This window comes from Chionomys nivalis, chromosome 12 (genome assembly GCF_950005125.1).
Source record: "Chionomys nivalis chromosome 12, mChiNiv1.1, whole genome shotgun sequence".
Taxonomy (NCBI): Eukaryota; Metazoa; Chordata; class Mammalia; order Rodentia; family Cricetidae; genus Chionomys; species Chionomys nivalis.
The window spans coordinates 71,571,010-71,591,455 of record NC_080097.1 but is presented as its reverse complement, the minus strand read 5'-3'; the positions used below and the strand labels follow the sequence as shown (position 1 = coordinate 71,591,455).

Below are 20,446 nucleotides of genomic sequence, written 5' to 3'. Positions count from 1 at the left end.
CTTCCCATTTCCACACCATGTTTTCCCACCCACCCTTCTCTGGGCTCCAAACTCAGACCTGCTGGGGACTAGGCCTCCATCAGGCCCCCGGCTCTGGCAGACGCCATACCCCTAAAGCTGACTAACAGGTAGCTGGCCTAGGCTGACCAGCTCTTGGGGAAATCCCTGAGGGGCTTCAGGAAGAGCCAGGGAGTTGGAAGCCAGAATGTGCCTCCCTCACACTTACTGGCTGAGGAGCAGAGAGAAGGCTGGGGCTGCATGCCTGCAGAGGGGGCTGTTCTGTCCCGGGGGCTCCGTCCTTCGGGCACCAAGCTGCCATTCCCAGTGCGGAGCGGGGCAGCTAGCCAGCCAGGGCAGGGCAGGGCAAGGCAGAGCAGCCAAAACAAACAGAATAAGGCAGGTGAGCGAGCAAGCCGAACAGGACCCAAGCCACTGGCACTGCAGAGCCGGGGCAAGGTGATACCTGGGGCTGCTGTGGGCACTGGACCACATCCCACTCAGCTGCCTCTGCCAGAGAGGCTTCCCAGCTGGGAACACTGCAAAGGTGCATAGACCTAAGCCTGCAGCTTCCAAAGGAGCCTTAAAACATCCTATACAAGGTCCCCTGCTTCTAGAAGACATTCAAGAGGGGCTAGGCCATGAGGCCAGCAGAGACGATACTCTTACTCTGTCAGAGTCGAACTGATCTGACCTCACTCCCAGCAGCGTACCAACTTATATGTACACACTTTCAGTGTGTTTGATTCTCTCCGATAGGGTCCTGCCCCACATCCTATCTTTTCTGATGGCCCGGCAGGAGGTCACTTATAGAAACTAAAGGCACAAGTTCTATGAGGCCAACCCAAAGAGCAGGAAGATTTCCACTGGTCAGGCCTCCATGTTCCTTATAGCTCTGGCATTCGGGTCAGCTTCAAGTTTAGGCTAGTGATCATCACAGGCCCACAAAAGCAGCTGCATGCAGCTTCAGACCAGAACAGCTCTAATTCTGTAACTACTGGTCAGAACTCAGGACCAGAGTGGAAACTCACCCCAGCCAGTCTGGGGCTGTCCTTGGTGCTTTTTGTTGCTTCTTGTTCCTTTCTCTTTTTGAGGGGAGAGGTGCTGGGCCAGGCAAGTGTTCTACCACTGATTTGTACCACAACCCCTTGTCTTCATTTTAAAACTTGAAGTTCTACATCCAGAGAATTACCTTGGGTCTTAGGAAAACCAGGACTGATTTCTGCAGACGCCTCTGCTCTGAGATGCTACATTATTATCAACAACAGGAATAGCTTCTAAACACTGGTCCTAAAGACAGCTAATCTGGCTATTCTAGACTTTGGTAAAAAAGGAGAAGCCCTTTTTGCTTGGTCACTAACACCAGATGGGGACCTCATGTCTCAGTGCATGGAATGTAGTTTTTAGGTCAAGCCCCCTATAGTGTAAGGAGGCACCAATCCCAGTTCCAGGGACAGAAAAGACCGATGTCCCATCAACACTGAAGTACCTGGGTCACAGTTGGGGGCCCTTCCCCTCCAAGGGACAGCACCTACCTTTAAGGTCTTCATCTTCTGTAGTGGTATTGCAGCTCTCTGTGGAGCCCTGCGGTCCAAAGAGAACATGTATATGATTAGTCCTTGGACGCTTGGAGGAAAAAGAACGAACAGGTTCCTACAAGAGATGCCCAGAAGAACCTGCGAGGCTCCTGCCTTCCATCTTTGCTCCTTGTTCAGAAAACTCTTTAGGTTCCAAAGTCCTTCCTAGGCTTTCATGTCAGGAAAAGGCACTACCTAATCACTCACGCTACAGCTTGGACCATTCTTCATTCTTCTCTTCCTCGAATCTTACTTCTCTACAGATGCACAGCGAGCTACCATCTGTCGGAGTATCACTGCTGCAGCCTCCAGCTCCCTTCCTGCCACTCTGGCCTTCCCCTTAGAGTTCTTATCTATGATGAACTTACAAAATACAGCCAAATTTTATCTTCCTCTGATAAAAACTACCAGTAGCTTCTCTTTGCTGCTGGAATAAATGTAAATCATGCGGCCAGACACAGTGATGCACACGTTTAATCCCAGCACATGGGAGGCAGAGGCAGGTGGATCTCTGTCAAGTAAGGCCAGCCTGGTCTACAATACTGAGTTTCAGGACAGCTGGAGCTACACAGTGAGACCCTGTGTTGAAACAAATAAACCATACTGAGAACCCTGCCTACCTCTCTAACTTCTTGACTCTCTTACTCCTTAGGCCTTTGCTCACTAAGCTCAGCTGCTTGGTTCTTTCCGGCATTACCCAGGCCTTCCCTCCGCCTGGCAGCCTGTCTGCCTCCTTCCCACTGATGTTTCATTTCTAGCTCAGACAGCCCCACCGCGAGGCCATTCTCTGACCATTTCATTAAAGGCCATGTTCACTCTCTTTACTTTGTGCCACTTTCTTCTGAGAACTTATCACTACTGGATTTTATTTGATTGTTGGTATGTTATCTAGTAGGTCTACCCCTCCCCCCAAAATGGAAATTTATTTTGTCCTCTCTATACAGCAGAGTCATGGTAGTCAACAATGGTACTAAAACTGCGGGGGTGGGAGGTTACAATACAGAGAATACTGTACAGTCTGACTACATTCTTGGGGTGTGTATGTGTGCATGTACGCATGGGTGTGAGTGCATGTTTGTTGTGTACAGTGTACATGTACGCATGGGTGTGAGTGCATGTTTGCTGTGGACGGTGTGCATGTACGCATGGGTGTGAGTGCATGTTTGCTGTGGACGGTGTGCATGTACGCATGGGTGTGAGTGCATGTTTGCTGTGGACGGTGTGCATGTACGCATGGGTGTGAGTGCATGTTTGCTGTGGACAGTGTGCATGTACGCATGGGTGTGAGTGCATGTTTGCTGTGGACGGTGTGCATGCATGTTGTCTCTGGCTGTACCCAGAACTTTCCGGATTGTCTGGGAGGTCCTGTGCCTCCTACGTGCTGGGTCTACAAGTGTGCACCATCTGCAGTTTGTTTTATGTGGGTTCTGGTGATCCGAACTCCAGTTTTCATACTTGCTCAGTAAGTACTTATCCAAGTTTTCTCCAGAGCCTCGGCTCTTTTCTTCCTTCTAACAATTCTTCTCACTAAACTTCTACTTATTCTTTCATCCATCCATTCCTTCTCACTTTCTTGTTTGTTTGTATTTTGAGACAGGGTTTCTCTGTGTAACCTTCGCTATCCTGGAACTCACTCTATAGATCAGGCTGGCCTCAAACTCCCAGAGATCCTCCTGCCTCTGCCTCCTGAGTGCTGGGATTAAAGGTGTGCGCCACCACTGCCTGCTCTCACTAAACTACTTCTTTTTCTTTAATATCCACTATACTTTATTATTATTTTTATTTATGTTCATTGGTGCTTTGCCTGTATGAAGATGTCGGATCCCCTGGAACTAGAGTTACAGACAGCTGTGAGCTGCCATGTGGGTGCTGGGAATTGAACCCCGGTCCTCTGGAACAGCAGCAGTACTCTTAACTGCTGAGCCATCTCTCCAGTCCCATCACTTCCTAACTCACGGAGTTTACTACTGTCCGTCACTTGCAAACAAGAAAGCTGTGGTACAGAGTGGTGAAGCGACCTCTCTGAGGTCTGAAGCCCAGATTCACAGCGGATCAGTCTGACTGTACAGCCTCGGTCCAGAGTCAGTAAGCTTTGTCGTTTCACAGAACGGAGTAACCAACACACCCATTATTGCCTCGATACTGGACCCCACAAACACTCCGCACACAATATCCACAAAACTCTCAGATCCCAGTGACTCAGTCTATTTCTTTCCTGCTGGGTGAGAAAGCAGGGCAGACCTGGTGGGCACTCACTCACCTTGATCCCATCTGTAGCGTTGTGCACCACGGTGGTTTGTGGTTCCTATGAGAGAAGATAAAAATTACCCTCCAGATTTGGGGACCTGAGCTCTTCCGTGAAGGATCCCCGCACCCTGACACGGCACCCTTAGAGACCCTATGATGACCACTGAGGCCTGCCCACCAGACATCCCTACAAAACAGAATATACTGGCTCGACTAGAGTCCCGGAGAGGCAGGAAACCCAGGATTTAGCTGACTGGCTGGTAAAGAAGCTTGAAGAGGCAGGCTCTCAGGACACTGAGAGGACAGAGGCCTCCGCACTTGAGTCTGTGGGTGTGGGGGAGCCCTAGGGGGCAAATACACAAGAGGAGCTGTGGGATTCAGGCCCTGCCAACAGTGTTCATCAAGGGGTGCATAGAAGACAGGGGCACAAGGAAAGCAGAAAGAGAAAGTCTCCCAGAAAGACCTAGGATGCCCTTTCAGCAAGTTGAGGATGGCCCCATGGCACCACACCAGCAAAAAGGTACACAGGAAGTAGAAGGCATGGCAGCCATGATTAAACAACTACACAAACGCCCCTCTCTTCCCAGTGTCCTCCGTAGCCAGCAGTAGCACAGAGAGCTCTGTGTTATACAGTACCCACTAAAGAACCCCCCGAGAACTCAACAGAGGGGCTCTCCAAGACCAGAGAAACTTTGGGGAACCTCCATCCTCCTTCCTGTTCTTGACTATACAAAGGAGAGGCTGAGGCAGGTTCTACAAGGAGACCTCTAAGAACTAACGCTCAGGTACCAAGAGAGCTCCTACCCTCTGCTTTTTCCAAACAAGTCACCTCCCTGGCCCTTATAGCAGACCCACTGAGGGTGAGCGCTTGGGGACAGGAGGCCTAACTGACAGCCCTGATCACTCTTTCCCCAGCAGCAACAGGTACAGGAGCAGTGGTTCTGCCATGCAGGATGGAGCATTGCCAAGCAGGAGAATGAAGGGGAAGGGGCCTGAGGGGCAGCACACAGAGCAATCTGCTCCACGGAAACCAAAAAAATGATAAAAGCTGTGGGGTCCTAGGGAGGTATGGCAAGAACAGGAAGTGGGAAGGAGCAGGAGGCAGCCAGGGTCAGGCGGAGAAGCCGTAGTCAGAGGTACCATGGCCGTCTGCAAGGGCGCGGGCTCTTGGGCTGGGCTTACGAGACTGTTTTTGTTGTTGCTCTGTGGCTGAGACAAGAAAACAGATGGTTTAGTTCCTCCAGAGTCACCAACGTTGCTCAGATTTGACTCCCAGGCCTCCCTTGTCCCCTGGTCTGGCCTCAGGCGCTACGGCCCGAGGTGGCGACTGTAACATCACTGTGCAGATGGGAGCAATGGTTAGAGAAATGATTTGAGTAAGAGAGAATTTGGGGAGCCCCAGAGTCCTAGCTCTGGAGGCATCCTCATTGTAGGACTAGCCAAAGATCTGTCTGAAGGCAACTCTCCAGAAATGTCCGCTTCCTGCAGGTGCCATGCCACCAGTCACACCAGACCCAAACCACCACAGTACAGGTGGAAAGGATGGTGACTTAAAGCAGAACAAAACTGAAAACTCTGGCTCCCCTGTGGCCCTTCTCCTAGCACCTGCATTTCCTTTCCCCTTAAAATAACAGTTTGAAGTCTGATATGAAGAGAGGAGGGAAATGAGCAAGGGTACCTGGCTCAGGAGGTAGAGTCCAGAGAGAAAACTCTGAATATACAATGTAGCCACAGATCTCAGGGGACAGGACTTTGCTCTTGATCTTCCACCTGATAAAATCTTGGACTTGATCAGTTGGAAGTGAGGGCAGAGCCCCGAGGAAGGGCAGGCAAATCTCAGTGGTGGCTGTGGCTGTAGTCACAGTACTCAGTCCCAGGAAAGAACAAGCTGCCCAGCAAGTCAATATTCCTAATGGCAACCACGACCACCAGGGATATTTCCTTGCCTTTTAAAACGCTACAGAGTGGCACAGTCAAGAAGGAGTGTGGAGAGGAAGGAAGGCGGCCAATCTCCAGGTAGAGAACCACAGCAATGCTCCCTGACTCTTCTGAGTTCTAAGCAGTTCAACTGAGTCTCCCTGGGGCCCAATGGGGTCACAGACACCGGAGCCGCTTGACCACCCGAGTTCTTCAGTAAGCACGAGACAGATGTGCCTCTAGTCAGAGCATAAATGAAGATATGCTGATAGCCAGAGTGTGTCTCTTCTCTCCTAGAACACACTCAGAATGCATCCAGACTCTTCTACATCTTGCCCAAAGGCCTCACGGACCACATCTACAGCTACAATGACCCCAGTTAGTGGCTGAGGTTAGCCATGGAATCCTGAGTCAACATCAAGTACTACAAGATGATATTGAAATGTACAGGCTGGAGAGGAGTCCCTGGGGTCGGGAAAAAAAAAAGAGAGAGAAACACAAACGGTAACTGCTTTCTTGTGTTCCTATCCTGAGACAGCAGAGGGCAGAGCTCTCTTAGCTCAGCTACTGGTGCTGATTTCCTGGTTTCGGTTGATTGGAGAAGGGTGCCCGGCTGCAAACCCCAGCTGACATAAAGACCTTTGCATTGGCTGAGGATGAGCATTCGGTGGTAAGACATGCCTATCTGCGGAGGACTGAGCTAACACCCGAGTGGCCACACCTCTGGTTATAATGGATGGTTTCATAACGACTAGGCTGCTGTGTTCCCTTGGTGCCCAGTGTCCCACGAGGAAAGATGCATTTACTATAGTCTTTCAGCGCAGGCCTAATAGGGAAATAGGATTTTCACAGAACTAGGTTTAGAGCCAGGAGCCAACCATGAGTTTTTCCCATTACATGGCAGCCTACTGAATAAACGTAGGGCTCCTAGGAAGCACCTGCTCATGGAGAACAGGCTTGATCTCTCTCTCTTTTTAAAGATTATTGATTTTATGTATGATATATCTTCACGTATGCCTTTAAGCCAGAAGAGGTAATCAGATCCCACAAGAGATGGTTGTGAGCCACCACGTAGTTGCTGGGAATTGAACTCAGGACCTCTGGAAAAGCAGCCAGTGCTCTTAACGCTGAGCCATCTCTCCAGCCCCAGGCCTTATCTCTTGAGGGACGGTAAGAGAGGGTCTTTCCCCAAAACCCCCACTGGCTTTGCTCCATGCAATAGACTGTTGGAGGCTACCCAACCTCCACAGCAACCTTCTGATGCCCAATTGTAAGGCCACTCGGTGACCTTGGGCAATGGCCCCGCCTGGCAGGACAGGCCACACTGGTCCACACAGCACAGACATGCAGTGAGGATGAGTGACGCACACGCACATGGCAGAATGGGTCTGCATGGCTGGCAGGCGGGCACAAGCAGCATGGAGTGAGCAGGATGGGTGGGCAGGCAAGGCTCACCATTAGGTGCACGCTGGAACTCGACTTCCTTTTCTGGACACACCACAGCAAAAGGGAAAGAGAACGGGAAAGAGGAGGTAAGAAGAGAAGCAGAGACGTTGCAGGTTAGTGCACCAGTTTGGGCTCTGCATGAGGGGACAGAAGAGGCGGAAGAGCAGGACCCCGGAGTCCAGCATCAGAGGGGTTAAAACAGTACACAGATCACAGGCACACACAATCCTCCAGCCGCTGGAGAAGAACTCTTTCAAGTTCACAAACACAGAAACTTTAGCGTACCCTGAGAAGTCTGTCTTGTTCAGTCACAAGCATATGTGGGTAACATTTGAAGACTGGGTAGACAGGACCAGCACACTGACAAGGGCACTCACAGTCTCTACTACAGGTTTGGGTAGACGGGACCAGCACACTGACAAAGGCACTCACAGTCTCTACTACAGGTTTGGGTAGACAGGACCAGCACTCTGACAAGGGCACTCACAGTCTCTACTACAGGTTTGGGTAGACGGGACCAGCACACTGACAAAGGCACTCACAGTCTCTACTACAGGTTTGGGTAGACGGGACCAGCACACTGACAAGGGCACTCACAGTCTCTACTACAGGTTTGGGTAGACAGAACCAGCACTCTGACAAGGGCACTCACAGTCTCTACAGACATGACTGTCTGAAATGTGAGTGAGGAATACCAGAGAAATAACAAAAGTTACCATAGATGGTCTTAGCTTTAGTACAGCATTTGACCTCTGAACTTGGACCTCAATGAAGCTGTGAATGCTGTCCAGATAAAGATGGCGGATTCTTCCCACCTCCCTCCCCGCCAGACAGAGTTTCCCTGTGTAGCCTTGGCTGTCCTGTAACTCACTATGTAGACCAGGCTGGCCTCAAACTTACAGGGATCCACCTTGCCTCTGCCTCCTGAGTGCTGGGTTAAATGTGTGCGCCACCCACACCTCGTCGGCAGCAGACTCTATCTTACGTTTCAGTTTCGACACTCTATTTCTTGTCAGTATAGTCCTGCTACTTTAAAAACTCTGCATGTTCTATTGCTTTTTGTGATTAATAGAACTGGAAGCCCAGGGGAGCCAGTGACTTAAGAGTGCAGTGATCAAAGACGCAGAGATGGGAGCTGGGAGTGGGTCAAAGGCCATGACTAACTTCCTCAACCTCCACTAGATGGTCAGACCTCAGGTGCTGAAATAAGAGCATCAAACTAAGACCAAGCAGCCGGGCGGTGGTGGCACAGTCCTTTAATCCCAGCACTGAGGAAGCAAAGGCAGGTGAATCTCTGTGAGTTCAAGGCCAGCCTGGTCTATAGAGCAAGTTCCAGGACAGGCTCCAAAGCTACTGAAAAACCTGTCTCGAAAAACCAGGAAATAAAAAAAAACCAATTAAGACCAAACAACACACTAAAAATACACCAGAGTAGACTAAGAGGTTAAGGGTAATTATGACTTTTATAATTAGCTCACTGGGAGACAGAAGTCCCCTTAGAATGTCTGTTGCTTGAGTTTTGTACATTCACTTAATGACATCCAATCCCATTTACTGAGGGTTGTTCTGGGCATAATAAACATATCTGAGAAATGGTTTTTGTTCTCTCGGGACCAACGTTCTACTTTAAAGAGACTTTTCTGGAAGGAGACTACTAATATTTAAGAGTGTTTCAGAAGATAATGGGGTATGTGGGAGTACGTGTACATGTGTGTCATAATAAAACCCATTACTATGCATAATTTAGATACAAAACATTAAAAAATAACATTTATCCATAATTTGGATATAAATTAAAGGGAAAAAAATCCCTATGGTAGGGTTCCTTTTGCATTAGTCCTTCATTCTGCTCTGAGACAGGGTCTTGCTACACAGTCTGGCCCTGAGCCTGCAATCCCCATGCCTGTGTCCTGTGGGTAGTTGAATCACAGATACGTGCTACCACACTGGACTTGTATAAGCTTTTTTGTTTGTTTTAGAGCAGGGCTTCAAGGAATTCAGACTGCCTTTAACAAAGCTATATAGCCAAGAAGAACCATGCCCTGAAAGGAGGCAGACACCTTATATTCTTATCCATCATTGTCACCTAGCTAGATTCCCACCTAGTGCTTATCTTCCTACTTAACTGTCTTACCCTTTTACCCAAGAACTACTCATACTTGTTCTTTTTCTCTTGGGATTCTATTTCCCTTTCGGAGAGGTACTCACTGTGGCCCACTCTGGCCTTGAATTTTGTGGCATTTCTCTCTAGCCTCAGCCTCCCAAGAACTGGGATTCCAGAGTGAGTCACTAAACTTAGCTCCTACTGATGCTGTGAAGGAAGGGCCATGCCTTTGTTAAGTTCCAGAGCGTCTTAACAGATGCCTGACAATTGACGCTGACCAGGTCTGCTGAAGGTAGCCTTCCCCAAGCTAAAGCAAGAGCACATCTCTAACGTCAGCTCTGAGAAGGGGCCAGGCACTCAGTCCAGGCCTGATCTTGGCGGCTGGTGGTAAAGACCATTGCAATCATTTTACCTGGACCTTGCGTTCAGACGGCAACCTTTCAGCTGCTGCTTGTATCTCATGGGAAGTATGTTCCTAGCTCTTCTCCTGGATGCTCTGCTATAGGCAAACCAATCATCCTTTCCACTCCCAGGCAGATTCCCAGTGCCTGCGTCTTTCAGTTTCTCTGTTCATCTTTCCCCACACACAGCTGGTCGTCTTCTCAACCAGAATACCACATAAATGTTTAAATGCCAGGTCTCTTTTAAAGGACCATGTCTGACTTCTATTTGAAAACTGTACAATTTTCAAATTGTGAGTTTGAGACCAGCCTGGTCTACAAGAGCTAGTTCCAGGACAGGCTCCTAAACCACAGAGAAACCCTGTCTCAAAAACCAAAAAAAAAGAAAAGAAAACTGTACAAAAATTTAAAATTTTACACAATTAAAGGGCTAAGGCCTCATTTTCATATTCAAAACAACTGCTCAAAAAGTACTCAATTTTAACCTTTAAAATCTAACAAACAAACAAACAAAAAATTGGATGGCCACTCTGGCCTGAAATCAGGAGAAGAATGTCATGCTGCCCAGAGGCCTCAGAGAATTTGAGTGCTTGTGGTCTCTTTCAGTCCGTTCTTCCAAAGTGGTGGTGCACGCCTTTAATCCCAGCAATCCAGAGGCAGAGGCAGGAGGCTCTCTGTGAGTTTGAGGCCAGCCTGGTCTATAGAGTGAGTTCCAGGACAGCCAAGGTTACACAGACAAATGCTCACTTTCCCACAGACCCTGGGTCACTAGCATCAACCTTCAAAGAAACCCAAACAGAACCTCAAGTTCTTTAATTCAGAGCCATTGGGTACAGGACCCACTCAAACCAACGTTAGCTGTCTTGAGCATCTCACAGAAACATCTAAGCAGAGGGAAGAGAACCTTTCTGAGAACAGTCAGCAGAAGAAATCGGGGACAGGAGCATTGGAAAGGGTAGACAGATTCTAGAAGAATCTGAATGCTCAAAGCTCAAGCCCTTTACTGGCTGGCTTCCCTCACAGTTTTGGACATCAGCTCAAATTTCAAGAGAGCCCACAAAGGGCACATGTCCCACATTTTATCTTCTTTCCTTTTCTTCCAATCACACAATCGACCATTTACACATTACTGAATAAGAAAGACTACAATCACATTATAAACAATTTGAAAAGCAAAAGGGAAAGTGAGTGAATTTTGCTCAATTTCCTATTGCTCTTAGAGCCTTTTCATATGCAATTAAAATATTATTATAAGCTACATAGTTTATGTTATACTTTTAAATTAGGGGCTTTTATTTTTGTTTTTCCCTTGAGACAGTTTTTCCGTAGCCCTGGCTATCTTTGAACTCTCACTTTAGACCAGGCTGGCCTCAAACTCACAGAGATCTTCCTGCCTCTGCCTCCCAAGTGCTGGGATTAAAGGTGTGCACTACCGCCACCTGGCTAAAATTAGCATTTTGAGTTGAAAGATGATTTATTTTTGAGGCCTTGAACTCACTATGCTGCTGAGGACAGGCTGACCCTCCCGCCTCCAGGTGCTAAGAGCACATGCATGTATCCATTTGTCCACTAGCTTCATTTTGTTTTTTTTATTAGAGAATAATTTGATTTGCTTAATAATATTAATGCATGGTCCAGGTAAAAAGTTTGGAAAGTAGAGAAAAACCACAATAACAGGAAAATTTTTAGAAACCCCAATGTTACCATATTTCCCATCACTTAGTAAAGCTATGATTAAATACTTCAGTGAGTTTTCTTTCGTTGTTGATCCAGTACCAACATGGCAATTCACAACTGGCTACTCCAGCTCCAAATCTGCCTGAAGAGGTCCAGAGGAGGGTCTCAGATCCCCTGGAGCTGGAGTTACAGCTGTTGTAAGTCACCAGAGGTGGGTGCTGGGGACTACACTCTTCTGCTAAGGCAGCAAGTGCTCCTAACTTCTGAACTAGTTTTCCAACCGAAGATGAGTAACTCTAGTGGTCCATTAAATGGAATTTTCATTATTATTTAACCATTTATTTCCAGCTGGCTTTTGAGACAGTTTCCAATGTTTTCATATAATGTCATATAAAACATCTTTCTACTTTCAGCTTTTCCTATTTCCTATTTCTTTAGGAGAATTCTTAGAAGAAAATGACCAGAAGCAAGGGTAGGAACATTTGTATGGCTTTTGACACTGGTTTTTACTGCCATCACGAACTTAAGAATCAAAAATCACCCCCCCACACACAAACACCCACGCACACAGAGTCTCTCTGTGTATCCCTAGCTGTCCTGATGCAGACCAGGCTCATTGTTTCAATTTGCATCGCACTGATAGTGATAAGGCGAAAAGCTTCCATCCTGACCTATTCTCGCCTTCAGATCATCAACGGGTCTTCTTAGATTATCTTTCTGGGGTTATATTTGCTACACTCTTTAATAAAAGGATCCCCATGCTACCCACCTACTGTGGATGTTTTCCTAGACTATCCGTTGTCTCCCACACTTCCTGCCACCTGCCAGTGCTAAGGACTGGTCATTGGATCTTCTGGAAATGGAGTTACAGACAGTTGTGAGCTGTCATATGGGTGTTGGAAACCCAGGTCCTCTGCAAGAGCAAAAAGTGCTCATCCACTGAACCATCTCTCCAGCCCAAATCAGTATTTTTGGTTGGTGTATCTTTCTGCTGTGCCGAGGACCTCACGCATGCTCAGGAAGTGCTCCCACCTCTGGTTCTGGAACCTGTATACATTACAATTATCTTCTTAGGCTAAAGTTACATGGTTATAATGGAGTCATCTTTGAAACCCATTATCTCAAAAGTTTTGAGTCTGTCCAAAACTCAAGTCACAAAGCGAGACATGATTTGGCATAGACTTACAATCCCAGCACTTAGGAGGGAGAAGCAGGAGAATCAAGGAGTTCAAGGCTAAGAATGGACTTTTCCCTGGGTTCTGCCACGTGGTTCCCAGGGTCATTAAAAATGTCTCCATCAGCTATGCCACCCGTCCCTTAATCTCAATGCGATCAAAACAAAATTCTTCCCACCTGAACAGACATTTTATTCATAACTACTCTGTTCAATAGTCAAGACTGGAAACCTTGACACTGTCTGATGAATTTTCTTTTTTTCTTTCTGTTTTTCCTTTTTTGAGACAGGGTCTCTACATAGCCCAGGCTGTCTTGGAACTCACTACGTAGACCAAATTAGCTATGAACTCACACAGATCTACTTGCCTCTGTCTTTTTTATTTTTTTGTTTTTTTACAAGAGAGGGTTTCTCTATATAGCCCTGGTTGTCCTGGAACTCTTACCTCTGCCTCTGGAGCCCTGAAAGTGTTCACAACTATACACAGATAATTATAATTAATTAATTAGTTAATTCAGTCAGTCAGTCCTTCCTTCCTTTCTTCTTAAGACAGTGTTGCTGTGCTATGTGGCTCAGGCTGGACTTGAACTTCTGACCTTCTTACTATGCCTTCACAGTGCAAAGTTTACAAGAACGCAGTGCAATGCCCAGCCAGTGGACTCTTCTAAAATCACCCATACCAGAGTGAGACTTTTCATGGACAGTTCTAACCTGTGTCATGGGTGTAGCCAGACTATGACTTTAGGTAGCTTCTATTCTGAGTAGTTGGAATCTGTATCAACCTACTTGTCAATAATTTTGAATATTTTCCCTCGATACTTCTGACCATCTTTTCTTCTGAACCTTCTATCTCCAGATTATAACTTTTTTTTTTTTTTTTTTTTAATTTTCGAGACAGGGTTTCTCTGTAGCTTTTGGTTCCTGTCCTGGAACTAGCTCTTGTAGACCAGGCTGGCCTCGAAGAGATTATAACTTTTTAAAATTTTATTTTTTATTTTTTTGTTTTTCGAGACAGGGTTTCTCTGTGGCTTTGGAGCCTGTCCTGGAAGTAGCTCTAGTAGACCAGGCTGACCTTGAACTCACAGAGATCCGCCTGCCTCTGCCTGTCACCCGAGTGCTGGGATTAAAGGCGTGCGCCACCACCGCCGGGCTCTATAGCATATCTTTTTTTTTTTTTTTTTAAAGATTTATTTATTTATTATGTATACAACATTCTGCCTTGATGTATGCCCGCACACCAGAGGAGGGCGCCAGATCTCAGCACAGATGGTTGTGAGCCACCATGTGGTCGCTGGGAATTGAACTCAGGACCTCTGGAAGAGCAGCCAGTGCTCTTAACCTCTGAGCCATCTCTCCAGCCCTCTATAGCATATCTTGACACCTCTGCACACAGCTCTTTCCTTCTTCCACTCACCCTCGTACACTCAGACATATCTATTTTCCTTGATATAAGGATTGAACCCAGGGCCTCATGAATATTAGCGATTCCCCTAGCCCTTCAAATCTCTCTTACCATAGCTCTCCTATTCAGGCATACAGTATTTTCCATTGTTGTAATAAGAGCGGCAGGGCTGCGTCCCCTGCACCCAGCCGCCCACATGGCTCGCTTATGCCCCGAAATAATTACACAGAAACTGTATTCTTTTGAACACTGCCTAGCCTTTTAGTTCCAGCCTCTTATTGGCTAGCTCTTACATATTGATCTAACCCATTTCTAATATTCTGTGTAGTACCACGAGCTGGCTTACCAGGAAAGATCTTAACCAGCGTCTGTCTGGAGTGGGAGAATCATGGTGACCCTGACTCGGCTTCTTTCTCCCAGCATTCTGTCTGTTTACTCCACCCACCTAAGGGCCGGCCTATAAATGGGCCAAGGCAGTTTCTTTATTAAATGAAAATAACTCCTCCATCATTCCATAGTCTAACATACAAACTTCCAATTCTATTGCTCAATTGGATTAATGTGGCTGTTTTGGTTCCTGCAGTGCCGAGGAATAAAAGCCAGGACTTTTGCTGTTCTCTACCACTAAGCTATAAAGTCCCAACCCTACAGTGCTAGTCCTAATTTTGACTGATTTTTCTTCCTTCTCATTCCCCTTTTCTATTAGAACAAAAACAAGTGAGGTCAGGTTTTTCTATGTTATTTGAAGGTGGCCTTACTCTCACTATAATTATACCCCAGCCTCCCAGGTACTAGAATAACAGTATTGCCACCATATCCACCATACAGCTTGTGTTCTAGCTGAACAGAAACATTAATATGTATGACAACTCATTCAAATGCACTTTTTTACGGTTACAGAGGTAACACCGTCTCATTTAAAAGTGAGAAGAAAATGAAGGCTGTTCTCCTCTCTTGCCCTCACCTCCAACACCACACCTTCAACAACCACTAAACAGTCTCATCTTCCTCTGCTCCCTAAGCTCCTGCCCAGAGCCTTTGGCCTGGGTCACTTTGCTGAGAGCCTTTTTCCCTGTTTGGTTTCCTCATCTTGAGCATAGCCAGCTCCACACCAGCAGGTGTGAGTGGCACCTAAGCTCCCTTCCTAGTGGCAGAAAGACACATCAGCGAACATGCAGAGAAGAAGGGAACAGGAAGGGAGCTGGGAGGGGAACGGCGACCGTGAACATAAATGTGGCACACGCTCCTGGGAAAAGGCCCAGCTTGTGCTTTTGTTAGAGAGTATGGCTTAGGTAATGTCTTGCTTTGAAATGTGTCATGTGGTGGGTGCGCCGTATCCCAGCCCCAGGACACTTGCTGCTTCCCATGTGCCTGTATACCCTGAATCCTCTAAGTGCCTGCATCTCAGCTCAGCTCAGCCAAGTTATTACTCCGGGCCCTCTTATTCCCTGACTCACACAGGAAAAACCCTTTTACCGACGGGAAAAAGCTGTGACACACCATTGCCCCTTCACTTACAGAAGCCTGAGAGACTCTCAGTCAGTGGCACCTCACCTGGGATATAAAAGTGGTTTACAGAAAAACGGCTTCAAGTTCCCAGTATGGGTACCCTGCCTGAGTTACCATGGCACACTAGTTGGCTTTGATTAAAAGAGGTTATGCAAAAAGGGACAAGATTACCCAAACGGCCCAAACAAAATCAGAAACCCAGAGAGAGAGAGTCCAGCCCTGGAGATGAGGCGGGTATGGAGAAGTCAGGCTCTAGGAGACTGGATCTGGACCACTCTCCCCGTATCTTTCCTATCTACTGTCAGGAGGCCCATATCCCTTGTTCCCTCTCAGGCCAGTAGAACCTGCAGTTCCGAGGACAAAGGCTTAAAACAAAACAGCAAGGACAAGGTTCCTAGGGAGAAGGAAAACAAGATGCCTGGAGTCCCTCGGCAACTGCTGGGAGAGAAGTTCGTCTCTGATCAGAGGACTGGAGAAATACCTACCTTGACGCCGCCATCTGACTTCTTGTTCAATAGGCTTTTGGCAGCTGTGGAAACAAAGAGGCAAGTCATATCTCGGCATCACATCCTCTCCTCAACCTGGCAGCCAGATCTGCGCGAAACTGCTGTGCTAACAAGGGGCCAGGAGCCTCCACAGCTCCTGAGAAGAGGCCGATGCAGTAGCTCCTCTGCAGGAAGGGCATCTCGAGGGTTTCAGAGCCACGGCACTCTAGAACCTTCTTTGCCATGGATGAGGGCTCAGTAGAAGCAGACACCCTGTGCTTAGGAAGAGAAACCACATTCGGTACTAGCGCTTCCCGGGGCACTGGGAGCACTGTCCTCAACAGCTTCTACCCAGGCCTGGGAACAGTGCCAATGTGAAATGGTTGAGGACTCCATTTCTAGACACCATGGAAGTCCTCTAGACTGAAGGATGCAAGACATCTCCGGAGTTTTCTCAAAAAAATAGTGTCACGTTCACGAAGGCGACCAGACGTGAGGACAGACAGTCACAGACACATAAACCAGGACCACCTACAGGAGGGTTTTGCCAAGGGGCTGAAGCCTTCACTGGGCAGGACCTCACCCAGCTTATTGGGTTCTAGCCATCACCCTTTCCCATTCTCTGGATCCATGAGCAGGAGGGACTGGCTAGAGTTATAAAGCTGCCAAACAGATTCCAGCCAGCCATGGGGTTATATTCAGGGCTGATGACCTACACTAGGCAGATGGTGACACCAAAAGGCCACAAAGGGCACAGGAAGGCAGCAGACAAAGGCTGGGAGAGTTCTGGGAGGCACAGGGATAATCAGTCCAACTCTCCGGTCCACCTGGACTGCCCTAGATTTCTATCTTGGTTTTAAGCACTTGCTCGCTGTGTTTTGTGACTGAGCGCACGTGGGCTATTTAACCACCTTGAGTCTCAAATTCTTTATTATAAAATGGGATGTAACAGCCCCTAGGTCACAGGACGGTACTGGGGATACAATGGAACCATGCCTAAAAATAACAGTGTCTGGCATGTGAGAGCCATTCACCATGACCATTGCTGTGACTACTGCCACTGTCCTCTGTCCTTCAGGTAGCCATTCCTAGCTAAGCTAGTACTTTCTCCAGAGAGAGAAGGAACACATTTTGGTTCTCCAAAAAAAAAGGCCTTTATCCTTAACTCCAGTCATGCTGTATTTGGGCAAGTAAATTTTTAATGTTTATAGAGTGAGCCTGACTACCAACTGTCACACACTGGTTCTCAACTCAAAGTGCTCACTAGACTCACTTGGAAAACTTTACAAAACACTTAGACTTATCCCGTCCACTAAGGATTCTGTTGTGTCTGGTGTGGAACCAGGATTTTGTTTTATGAGCTCCCAGGTGGCTGGCTGAGAACCTACAACAGACACGTTCCTAAGTATCTCTGTGTTACCTGCCATTACCATTACAGAGATGAGGAAATCAGGGTGGGAGAGCTGACATGATTTGCTCAGCGTGTGGCAAGGCTAAGAGTCGAGCCAAGGGATGGCTCCCCCTGAGGAATCTGTACTCCACAACCTTTGAGGTCAGGCTTCACAATTTTGAGGCTTTCTCTGAGGGGTCTTAAATTGCACTGCAAGAGTCTAGTCTTAGCGAGAGACAGCTCCAGGCCATGCCCAGGGTCGTTTGCGGGTCAAGCCCTTTGGCCATCTGGAGAAAAGGCTCCTACTACCCAACTCCAAGTCCCCAGGCTATTGCCTCCTGAGAGTTGGCAAGCGCCCAGCATGCACGGCTGGTTAGGGGCCTTCATAACATCAATGTGCTTGCAGATGCCAAGTTAGGTGGTCCGTATGGCATGCCCATCTCAGCCCACAAGCATGGGACTCGCCTCCATGGTGAGTGGGCCTGGCATGCTGGCCCTACTGTTGGGGTGGCAGGGAGCCAAGGCAGGCGGTCAGGGAGGACTCATGCCACGTACCTTGCCCGGCCAGGCCGGCGGCGCTCGCGGCAGGCGAGGCGGGGGCGGAGCTCTGCCTGCCAACTGAGGGGATACAGTCTCTCAGTGCACAGAGCTGCCGCAAAGCCACGGGGGCCAGTCAGCAGCGAGAGCATGCCCCAGCGTGAGGCGTAGAAACCGCTGGCCGCCCACGCACAGCGAGGCCCGGGTGGCATGGCCAAGCCAGCCGAGCTGGGAGAGGAGGCACCAGGGGGCAGACTGAGGAGGCAGGAGCAGCCAGCTCTACAGCAGTCTGGGGGCCTGTGAGGCTTGGACAGGCTGAATACCATGCCTCCACTTCACAGCAATGGCTTCATTGCTTGTCCTGTGATCTCTTCAATAAGAGCCCAGGGGTAAAAGCCTGACCTGGTGGGAGGCAGGTACCTTTTCTGAGGAAACCAAGAGTGGTTACTGGAGTGCTGGAGCAGAGAGCATGTCCGTTGCTACATTCCAAATAACAGAGAGGGTCTGGGGTACGGGAAGACTCTCACGGGGCCCTGGGGCAGCTACCTCTATGGAGAAGCCCCAGCTCCTCCTCCCTGTAAGGAGTCAGTGGAGAGTCTGCATTTCACTGCACACTGAGGATGAAGATGTTCAAGAAAGGAGCCCCAGAAACAAAGGTTGCCAAAGCTAGATGTCAGCATCTGTCTAACTACTACTGTACCCCGTGGGCTAACTGGGGAAATGGTCTAGCCTGTGCCTAAAGAAACAGAAGTCTATTTCTGTAGACATCTCTGTGGCTCTGTCCTCACCTGTCCCAAATGAAGGGCAGAAGAAGCCAACATGGGATGTTTGCAGGGCTGTTTCGTTTTGTTGCCCCTTCTGACCTAGGGTAAAGTGAGCTTAAAGACCAGAAGGCTCTTGAAGGAGGAGTTAACGCTCTTTCCTAACTGACCCTGACTCTCTGAAACCAGGCCACTAATTTCCTGAAACAGAGAGGGAGGCTGACATGCAGCTCAAGACCACAGGCCAGGGACTTGCTTCTGACTTGCCTGGCTCTACAGGCAGCAGCGGCAGTAGCCTGTCTTCACCTTCCTTTGACTCAGAGAGAAAAATATCACTACTCTATGGGTGGCATAGAAATGCCCTTGAGTGTCCTCTAAGAAGGCTCTTAAATCAAGCAAATAAAGCCGAAAGTACTCTGAGGAGAAGGAGCACTGTGGGGGCTACAACTCTATCTTTGCTCCTCTTCCTTCCCTGGAGGGACCATGACCTTCTAGTGTGTATTCAACATAGGAATAAACCTCTAAACCAGGGTCATCCAGACAGCCTGGAACCCTGTGGTCCAAGAGCAAGAGTTTATAGAGCCCTAGCCCTTCTCCCTGAAGCCTCTTCCAAGCCAAAGCTCTCCAGTGACCCATAACCAGGTTCAGCAGGACCTGAATTCAAAGATGGAAGCCCTGCCCAGAATGGCCACCTACTGTAAGTGGTGGGTGGCTGGCACTCTCTCACAAGCCCCTCTTCATGGCGGTGCAGGAGGTAAGCAAGGGAAGGAGTCTTGTTAGAAGGATGAGAAAGGGGGTCTTGAACCAAAACAGCGAGGCTGGGGGTTAGAGGAAGGGAAGACCAAGGGCAAAAGCAAGCCGGGGAGAGACCTCTCTGTCTTCAGTTAAGTCTTGACATTAATCTTTTCCTCACAGAAAAGCCACTGTGCTCCCAACTGAGGGCAAACAATGAAGGTCAGGGTGAGAACGGGGTAGAGGGGACTGGAATGTCTTGCATCTTAAAAAGAAATGTCAAAGCCGGGCGGTGGTGGCGCACGCCTTTAATCCCAGCACTTGGGAGGCAGAGGCAGGCGGATCTCTGTGAGTTCGAGACCAGCCTGGTCTACAAGAGCTAGTTCCAGGACAGGCTCCAAAGCCACAGAGAAACCCTGTCTCAAAAAACCAAAAAGAAAAAAAAAAGAAAAGAAATGTCAAGTGTGGTTTACAAATTACTGACCCCAACTCTCCCAATTCCTTACGCAAATGAAGTGAGTTCCTTGGCTTCCCCACCACAGGTCTCTATTTCTTCACTTTTATAGCTGGTGTCACAGAGGGCACTGTAAGCTCGGCCGATGAGAAACGCTTAAACATCTGAACAGTTTCTATCAGGCGCCTCTTCTCAGGCACAAGGAAGGGAGAGATGACTTCAAGCAGATGCAACTGAGAAGACACACTGTATCTCATCTTTTTCCTAGACTGGCTAAAATCTCAAAGTACTTAAGTCTTCGGAGAACTACGAACAGCTGGGGATAAGGCGCCTTGGGAAGCTCGGCAGGCTACTTTTGTGTAGTCTGAAGAAACAGAATTCATAAATTGGAGCCTCAGAAAAAGCCCTTCCTTCCACATTTGAAGAAGCTGGGTAAAAGAATTCAGCAGCAGCTGCCCTCAGAACAGGACCCTGCTCATCCCGCTCAAGGTGCCACCTGACACCTGCGCTGCTGGGCTGGCCTAACGCCATTCTTGTCCCACTCACCTCGGCAGAATTAAAGTGCACAGCTGGGAACACATACCTGAAAAGTTTCTGGAGACGAGCATGGTGGTAAGGATGGCACCCTGGAGAAAG

General features: G+C 48.2%; 1 protein-coding gene across 18 annotated transcripts in view; it reads right to left on the bottom strand.

Moving 5' to 3' along the window:
• The window catches only part of Camk2g (calcium/calmodulin dependent protein kinase II gamma), a 58,749-nt gene that overhangs the window by 6,103 nt on the left and 32,200 nt on the right, over positions 1 to 20,446 (bottom strand). For 2 of the 18 annotated variants that reach the window (XM_057785769.1, XM_057785756.1), the window contains exons 12-19: positions 20,394 to 20,436; positions 17,882 to 17,944; positions 15,937 to 15,980; positions 7,194 to 7,226; positions 4,962 to 5,030; positions 3,835 to 3,879; positions 1,533 to 1,581; positions 227 to 340 (exon numbers count right to left, since the gene is read on the bottom strand). In XM_057785769.1, coding sequence (XP_057641752.1) covers positions 227 to 340; positions 1,533 to 1,581; positions 3,835 to 3,879; positions 4,962 to 5,030; positions 7,194 to 7,226; positions 15,937 to 15,980; positions 17,882 to 17,944; positions 20,394 to 20,436 — 460 coding nt within the window. The remainder of the gene's footprint in view (positions 1 to 226; positions 341 to 1,532; positions 1,582 to 3,834; positions 3,880 to 4,961; positions 5,031 to 7,193; positions 7,227 to 15,936; positions 15,981 to 17,881; positions 17,945 to 20,393; positions 20,437 to 20,446) is intronic. The other 16 variants (XM_057785758.1, XM_057785762.1, XM_057785759.1 and 13 more) reach the window with 16 other exon arrangements.